The 9,581-nt window shown below is 40.3% G+C and overlaps 1 protein-coding gene across 1 annotated transcript in view; it reads right to left on the minus strand.

Annotated features, from left to right (window-relative positions):
* Nucleotides 1–5,382, minus strand: part of LOC139733211 (uncharacterized) — a 30,329-nt gene extending 24,947 nt beyond the window's left edge. Inside the window, exons 1-3 of the mRNA XM_071644048.1 lie at nucleotides 5,201–5,382; nucleotides 2,570–2,739; nucleotides 53–265 (exon numbers count right to left, since the gene is read on the minus strand). Coding sequence (XP_071500149.1) covers nucleotides 53–265; nucleotides 2,570–2,739; nucleotides 5,201–5,382 — 565 coding nt within the window. The remainder of the gene's footprint in view (nucleotides 1–52; nucleotides 266–2,569; nucleotides 2,740–5,200) is intronic.
* Between the last annotated feature and the right edge of the window lie 4,199 nt (nucleotides 5,383–9,581).

Consider the following 9,581-nt stretch of genomic DNA (forward strand, 5'->3'; position numbering starts at 1 on the left):
ACAATTTACTGAGTGCTCTCTCACATGAATCAACATTAAGCTTTTCTCCTACCAGCTCTCTTCCGCTGCCTTCCGTGTCTCCTGCCCGCCTCTTCCCTTCTATCTCGTCGTTTTTCCGGCTTCCTCTCCTCCTCTGAGGTGTAGTAGTAGCTCTCCGTCAGGTGCTCCTGCCCATTATCCTCGTCCCCTGGTGTGGGACTCCTCCGTCGCTCCTTACCCCGGGTGGCCTTTGAGCCCCTTTGCTGGGGAGGGGAATTGCCCCTACCTGTTTGCAACAGAAATCCATTCCACTCTGATTGTAAAGACATCTTGCAGAGCAAAAGCTAATGCATTGTATTGAGAAGGGTGTGCATGCGCACGCATGAGTGTGTGTCTTGATTTCAAATTTGTAAATCCTCAATCTCTTGTTGAGTTGCCATATTATATCGTATTCCAGTCATTTCTTGATTCCAATGCAAAGTGATGCACATTAACAATGCCCATACCACAATCACATGACACAATGGCAGGCATATTTCACATTACAATAGTCTGGGAGATCAATGCAATAATCTAACTCAGAAGTATGATGTATCTTAAATAAGCAAATCCCATGTCTGCCTGTAAATATATTTAAAACTAGAAATGTCGCTATGGCGACTGGTATGCCTCCGCCATAATGCATGATTCTCCTAATGGGTCTATAGTACATGTGGACAATGTGTGATTACATTTTCACAAAATTGGCAAAATATCAAAATGACATGTTTGTCACAAATGTATTGAATGTTTACCTTCCTTGACCTACACGTGTATGTTTAATTGGATGAATTGGAGGAGAGCATGTATTTGGGGATTTAAGAGCTTTAACTTGACTTTGACCCTTTCATAAGTTTATGCACCGAGTAATTTTCAAGGTATGGAGAAAAAGTGCAATTTCTGTATTGAACAGTAAATTGTTATCATTTTCATCTGGCCTTTGATTTATAAGGGAATCACTGTCAGGCAGAACATAAAGTTTCAAGATAACTTGAGCCACTTCCGAGATATGGAGAAAGAAGTAAGTTCAGCACTTTCACTTTGACCTTTTGACCTTTGACCTTCTTGGCAAAAAAAAAATCCCAGATAATTTCTATTGGGTTATACATGCATACATCAAGTTAAACAAAATAATCCTGCTGGCATTGCATAAATATAAGGAAAATAGTAAAATTTTGAAGTATTGCCTTGACCTTTGACCCCTGACCTCTGACCCAATGAACCCAGTCAGTACATGCATATATACTATGAAGAAGATATTTTGAACAATTTCCAAGATACAGAGAAAAAAGTAAAATTTTAACACTTTACTTGACCTTTTGACCTTTGACCTTTTGACCTCATGACCCCAAACTTTCACCAGAGAATCTTAATTGGGTAATACATGTATACACTAAGTTTCAAGAAAATATCTTTAGGCATTGCATAGATATGGGGGAAATAGTGAAATTTTAATCATTTGACCTTGACCTTTTGACCTTTGACCTTGAGCATGTGCACCCAAAAGTTGATAGGCACAACTTCACCCCCTAATACACATACATGCCAAGTTTCATTAGGATACCTCAAAAGGTTTTGGTAGTTACCCTGTCCACAAAATTCATTACGGACGGACGGAAGGACGGACGGACGGACGGACGGACGGACGGACGGACAACCCGAAAACATAATGCCTCCAGCACCACTTCATGGCGGAGGCATAAAAAACCAAACCCATCCACAAACAGTTGATGACGCTTCCTAACCCCCGTGCCAGCTTAGCAATCTGTTGTAGACTAAAACAACAAATGGTGGACTTTGCCATTGTTTTGATATTCACACCCTTCGCAAATCGTTTGCATGCTCCATGAAATCAGCCCTTTAGTGAGATTTAACAGCTCTGCATGGAGGCGAATAAGGCTATGGGAATTGGGGTTGCTGATTTCTCAGTCACTTCTCTAACTCTATCTACATGAATCTAAAATGTTAGACTACACAACAAACACAGGTCAGGGTGGTCAAATGGACATGAAACGATTTCTGTCAAATCTTGTAATCTGTATAAACTTGACTCCTTGATGAAATTAGATTAATTACTGATTGCATTATCATTATTATTATTATCATCATTATTTATTTGGCAATTCAACATGAAATACAAGTGGACATAAAGTAAACAGAAAATCATATTACATGATATAAAGATTGTGCTGATTCTGGGTGCATGCCACTGGTTGCCAGGGGAGGAAAAGGCAAACTTAATCACCAAGGCTTGAGGCCTTCCTCCGCGACCCGTGCATGCACCCAGAATCAGCAATATCAATGGAACACAGTTACAAACATGATCAAATAATACATTATTACACAAAAATATGCACTGAATTCAAACGCAAATATAACATGTGGCATGACATGCTGTGATGGCAAATCATATTACACACTACAAATGGAGGAGCTAAACTGGCTCTGAAAAGAGGTGCTCAGTGGGGGAACAATGGCAGGGAAGTAATTATTGTCAGGTAAGGTGTTAAGGTGGAGGGCAGGAGGGATGTGTCAGCATTTGAGGCCCTACCAAGAAGTCTTTTTCGTTGGGCTGCGGGGGACAGCCATTGCTTTAGCTCCTCGTTGACTGATGGGGTAGAGCCTGCATAGGGGTCAACATAGCTACCTTCTGACGTCTTGTCCTGCTCCTGTTTCTCTGCGGCTTTTCGCATGGCCCGCTCACGCCTGATCTCCCGATCTCTGATGGACACAAAAACAAAGCACAACGTCATTACTTACAAATATTGCTGGATATGTGAAGGACTCTTCATTCAGTATGAATATGTCAGTTTCAGGAATTTTTGTGCATCTTTTTCAACAATCATTTTCAGATGCATGTGAAATAGCAAAGAAAATATAAGTTTCTATTGATAGAGAAAGGGTGTTGATGTATTAGACACCCAAACATATCACGGTATCACTGTTTCGCCGTTGACCTTGTTTATCATCGGGTTTCCAGTAGAGTAAACATGCCATGATTCGGTCACTTAAGGGGCTATTAGCGATATTGGCCAAATTCTGAATGTTTTTGAAGTAATTTCTTGCTTATCTAGACTGAAATATTGTACTTTATTCTTTTCTTATACTAAATTATTCTCATCCTCACAGAATATATTGGGATTTTGCGATTCCCGACAACCTCTTTTTAAGCCATAATTCGGTCGCGCCTGCCTTCGTTCGGTCACGCGCGGTACGGTGATTCGGTCTGTAGTTTTCTGTATAGTTTGTTAATACTTATTGGAAAAGATAAGTAACCAAATTCCACAATCTCCTTCGCAAAATACTACTTTAACTAATGCTGATCTAAATTTGTAGGTAACTGCTTTTGAAATGGGTAAAGACAACTGATTAGAAACACTCACTAGTTCATACTTGTCTCGTACTTTTCTTCTCGTGCATGATCGTGTGTAACATGTTGCTAAACTAACCAAGTGATTGCGCACTTGCAATCCAAATGCGCGCTCACAAGTGGTCCGGTGGATCGCCTGACCGAATCATAGTCGAGCGCCCTCTTAAGGGCATGGGGTTACCTTTTTTCATATAGCTTCAACCACAGTCGGCCATTTGCAATCTAGCTGCAATAGAGTGAAGACCAAAATCTTTGCTCTCTCATACATATGTAATTTTACGCAATTTACATAACAACTCACCACATGGTAGGTCTACCAAAGGCTCTAATTCTTAACTCGCCTGTTAAGAAACCCCGGAAATGGCCTCTCAAGCGTTGAGAGGATGATTTTGCAGGCAGTTCTGGGGAACCAAAAGGTATGTATACCCCTCTACTGTGGCGGTAATTTTAGTCAAGGACTTCAACATTCAAATAGCCCACTGAGACTTCTCATGTTTATTCATTAGTTTCTAGCGAGACTCAGATGCAGGCGTGTGACCAAATCACGGGCGTGACCGAACGATGGGTCGTTTACTCTACCGTAGTTATGAGTAAACTCGGCCTAGCGGGTAAAGTCGGCCCCCAGCGCGCGCAGTACAAGTAGTTGTACTGCGCGCGCTGGGGGCCGACTTTACCCGCTAGGCTGGGTTTACTACGGTAGACATCTTCTAATATTTGGACATTTTCATATCCCAGAGTCCAGAGAGAGCAGAAAACCACTCCGCATAGCTAGTCTGACCAGACCGCTGTGCAAAGCACAGCAGTCTGACATGTACTAGTGTTTAAACGTTGTAAACGACCGTCGCTTTTGACGGCAAGGACACAAAAAATGTCTTTTATTTTGTTTGATTTTAACAGTAATACCACCCACCTATATCGTATGTTGCTGATGGTTGAGTTGAATTTGGTGTTTTGTTGGTATCCAAACCTTATTGTTGAATTTTTCGGAGTAGATTGTGCGATGATTCACAAAATCAACGAACAACCACGAACGCTCAACCCGAGGTACCGTGTTAGCATTTTACGTACGCCCGTGCGTTTCGTGTGTTACGTAAAGCTTGTCGTCTTCTACGTACACGGCTGTACATGTATTTCCGCGCGTGCTGCTCTCATGATTTGACGTCACTCCGACTACCTACGTTGTAGTATAGGAGAGTGATTGCCATTCAATAACACGCAGAAGATGAGGAGTGAAGCTATACGGACACTTACAGACCTGATTTTAAGGACGGATTTCCGTAGGTTTTTGACGTAATTAAAAAAAAATATGCATACCGATTATTGGATGATTGTCATAGATTACGGGATTCCTTATATTTTAGTTTTCCACGATTAATAAAGATATTCATGAAGGAGTCGCACAACCACCACTGAAAATGACAACGTCTGCGAAGGAGTAGACGTGCAGCCGCTGTCGGGTCGCTTCGCGACAGCGGCTGCGTGGGGGCTCAGTTGTATTCTGAAAATCTTCCTAAGTTTCTTTTTAAGTCTGTTCCTAAGTTTTTTCCAAACTTCGGAAGAAACTTACGAAGGGGGCGGGAGTATGCAAATTTCTGACTTAGGAGAAAGAAGTTGGCTATGCGGATAACTAAAATCCTGTGGTGCCCCATTCTGCCATAGCCCATGCCCTGCCCACCGCCCACCAACAGTGAAAGACATCATCGACATGCTTCGTTATCCTGCGCCGGTGGCGCCCCGTCCGCCGTGACTCTACGTCCGCCTCGAACGTTCCGTATCATTTTATTACGCGATTCTGTTCATATCTTTACTCACTTTGCTTCAACTTCCTGTTTCAGATTGGTAATTTTAGTCTTCGTTCTCTTTACAGCACAATGAACTTTGTCTGAAAGATCCTCGTTAAAAGGATGAGCAACGCCGTCAGAGTAAGGGGACGTAGTAATTGAAGATCGTTGATGGTGTCGAAATCGGCGATCGTTGAAGGGAACATCGGCCATTTTGGACGCCGAAACAGTTACCGTGGAAAAGACTTCTGGGAAATTTCTACGCGCAATTTCTCTTTGCACTGCATTCCGTGTTCCACCCAAAGAGATTATACCACCTCCCTTTGGCTTTGTTGGAACCGCTTCGAGCATACAGGTGTACAAACTCAATGCGAAAAAATAAAGAATGAAGAAGAAGCAGAAACTGACTCAACATGAAATAAAACAGATGTATGAACATAATCAAATTATTGTCTGATTCAACAATTTTAGTTGTGTCGATTTTCAACTAATTTTAAACGTACATTGTAGAAGTTTACACAGGGCAGTGGCGGATCCAGGGGGGCGCACCGGGCGCGCGCCCCCTCTGTAGGCCTACTATATGTTGTTAAAACAAAAGAAAAAAAAAATGAAATGAAACCCTGAAGTAGCACCAGAAATATTGTTTGCCCCCCCCCCCCCTTTGCAGAATTCCTGGATCCGCCCCTGCAGGGGATGTATAAAGTGTGGAATGATTGTCCAGATAATATCAAGATTATGAGTTGTAATAATTTCAGGGTCCATTTAAAACAGCAGCAGTTATAGTTTAATTCACTGTATTATCATATTTATCATATCAATATATCATAAAGTTTCATATCACGTTTTATGTTAATCTCTTGTCAATGTCGTTTACGTGCTGTTGTATGTAGATATATTTCAGGGCCGGCGGAGCGTTTTGAAAAAGTGGGGAAGGGGGCACTTCCGGGTTTCATGAACTAACAAGCAAAAAAAAAAAAAAAAAAGGGGGGGGGGCCTGAGCTCACCTCTCCCCTTCCACTGGTTTTGTTCAGCTGACAAGCAAACCAACAAACAAACAACCAAAAAAAAAAAATAGTGGGGGCCTCTAAAGCGATGGCACCTTATGTATTCCTTTGTATGGTGCACAGAAAAGTGTGGGGACCAGGGCCCCCATGGCCCCCATGGTTCCGCCGGCCATGTATTTTTTCTCTCTCGGTGATTTTCCGAGGGCCTCTGTGTTTTTTTCGTTTTTTTAAAAACTATTATTATACACTGAATCTACTGAATCTAATGTTTTTCTTCTATACATTGTATACATGCATGGACTTGCAAAATAACAGCCGATGGCTGAGCAAGTTCCTTTTTTTTATTACTGTGTTGAAATAAAATGAAAAATGAATGAATAAATAAATAAATAAATAAATGAATAAATAAATAAATAAATAAATAAATAAATAAATAAATAAATAGATAAACATGGTATTCAACATGCCCAATAAAGTAAACGATCTAGAATTCAGAAAATGAATGCTAGCATCTCATCATCATGGCATCAATTCGCAAGGTTTTTTTTTCCCCCGCAAGATTGTTGACCTCACTCATAAAACGGCTGAGTGAGGAGTGAGTAATGTATTAATGGATGAATGGATGGATTAGATGGATGAATGATGAATGAATGAATGAATGAATAAATGAAATGAAATGAAATGAAATGAATAGACACATGCATGAACGTTTAAGAACGCGAGCAACTAAGTTTGAATTATTCTACACCACTACTTGCTTGCTTTATATTCACTGGTTCATGTTTTTCAATGTTTGTACACCAAAAGGAACTTTGTTTGAAGATTTAAAATATCACTTTTAAGAATCGACGACAGGTTTACTGGTGCTCAGTAGGCAGTAGGAAATTGAAATAAAGAAAGGAAATAGTTTTTATACCAAAATAGTAGCAACTCATTATATTCCCATAAAACGAATGCTGAGTCGTTTGAGACGACTGTCTATTGAACACAAAAAAAGAAGAAAAAGATATAAGCATAGAGTCCAGACACTGCTTCCATCTTGACAATATCAATTTAAACTTACGCAGGCCCTATACACGTAATGCATATTATGTTCTATCCATCTAAGTACATGTATGGACAAGCTGTTGTAAAATTGCTATGATATCAATGTGCATGACGGATACATTTTGTTCATGTCCAAGCCTATAATATAGATTTTTTCACTTTCTTCCCGTTACTAAAGGACCAAAGTAACGGTGGAATTCATCTACTGGAGATGTGACACGCATCACCCTGACTATCTGTGCCATTGCATCCGAGTGACTATAACAAAGGTAAAAAAGGTTTTATTTTGGATTACAAGTGTGTCCCTTTGTCATCTGTGTGGATACATTATACGTATATTATGATAATGCAGTGCGTTATCATTCTCGTCAAAAAAAGGTTTATAGTGTTTTTGTGAAATATTCATTTCATATTTTTCATTCTTTTTTTATCGAATCGGCATACTAGTATTAACCAAGCGGGATGGGTTACGTTTTCTTTTCCCGTTTGAGGCCGAAGATGCTGATAAGTGGGTCCTAATGTTAAGTTAAAGTCATGCATGTGCACATCGCAATTTTTTTTTACACTTATCCTGTATAGGCCTACTCATAAGATACAAAAAATTGATACAATCGAAATGTTAATTGAAAACAGAGAATAGTAAAAGCCGTCAGGGGGAGGGATCGAAGTAGTCAAGAAACACAAGTGTGAATTCAACCAAAAGAAAGAAAACCATGCAGTTTAAAACATCTTGACTGAAAGAATTTCACGAATTTGAATAACCATGCAGCTATATTACATTTAAATACGCATGCATCGCTACACGTTTGGATTTACAGCAATTAATATCACTTTTTTTTTTCAACGTAGGCCTATACCAAGGACCGACGTTTAATGATGCAACTTCCTAGTATCCTTGCTCCGGTATCACGAAAAATGAATATAGATTTTTTTTGACTGTCTATCCGGTGTCCCGAGTTCGAATCCCGTCCAGTACCTACGTCCTTGGACAAGATTTTTAACCCATCACCGCTTGATTCAGATTATGTAATAATCAAATGTAACCATTATGCACTATAAGAGGTTCCAGTTACTTGAAATTATGGATTCTGAGGGGCTTGGCTTTCTGCTATTTTCTGAGGGGCGCCGCAGCAGCGAAGAAAAGTTAGTGCAATGCCAGTCACCGAAGAGTCCACAATTCAGATGGTACCTCAAAAAGAGTGCAGGCATAAATTTGATTTATTTATACCTGCAATGCCAACCAAGGATAATCTGTCAGGGCCCTCTGGTAGAGCAGTGTGCACAACACTGAAGAGCTATCCAAGATCTAAAGATGAGACCATTCTAATTACCCCCTCAACCCCTCCCCCTCAAAAAACAAACAAACAAACAAACAAACAGTGACTTACAATTATTATTCACAACATTTCAACATGAAAGAGTTATTTACTTTCCTAATGCCAAGCAGTTATGTACCTGTATAGTTTAAAAAATTGTCCCCGCCTTGAAGACAGTTGACCGTGTGTTTTCAAAAGCGTGTCAATGATATTTAGACTGGGTTTATCTATATCGCCCAAAAATGCCTCAAACGCGTTTATGATTATGATTATGATTTTTTTTAAAGATAGACGCAAAAGACATCTTTACAGAAAGTTTAGGAGTGTATCAGGAAAATAAACTGTATATCAGGAAAATGGCGTAAACATTCACCTCTGAGTGAAACACGCCAATCAAAACAACATCAAATATGGGGGGGGGGGGGGGGACAGAGCCGCTACTGGGGGGGGGGGGTGATGCGCACGACACGTAATGATGTTGAAAATGTAAACTGCGTGCACGTAGTCTTATAAGGTAAAATGTAACCAAATATTATCAAAAATATTTGCAGTGTTGCATAATGCGAAGCATTGTATAATAATGTAAAAATAATTTTGTAAAGAAGCAATAATAATATGTATTTTGTATTGGTACGTACGCAGAAATATTTAAAATACGTAGATTTATTTGCATAAACGACTAACAAAAAAGACTATGCACTAAATACAGAAACAATTGGGACAATCCCGTTGACACGAGTGTGGCGTGTGGCCGGTTGCCCATTCATGCAACGACCTCAACCTCTGTGCTACTGCATGCCCCGGTGGTGCTCCGGTGGTGTGGACAACGGGACGTGGATCCGTTCGGGCGGGTGCGGCTGGGCAATTTCCATTCATGTCAACTCATGGGATGATCACATTTATTAGTTCCATTTGCATGCATACAAGGCATGAAATAGTGTAGAAAATACCTCGAAAATTTGCCTTTCGACTTTGAACTCCACGACTTGGATTCCAGCCCCAGATGCAGATCCAGCTCGTGTTCGGACGTTCCACCATCAGCCAT

The sequence above is a fragment of the Diadema antillarum genome, unplaced genomic scaffold (assembly GCF_040938485.1).
Source record: "Diadema antillarum isolate AM-2024a unplaced genomic scaffold, OU_Dant_1.0 seq00000463_RagTag, whole genome shotgun sequence".
NCBI classification, from domain to species: domain Eukaryota; kingdom Metazoa; phylum Echinodermata; class Echinoidea; order Diadematoida; family Diadematidae; genus Diadema; species Diadema antillarum.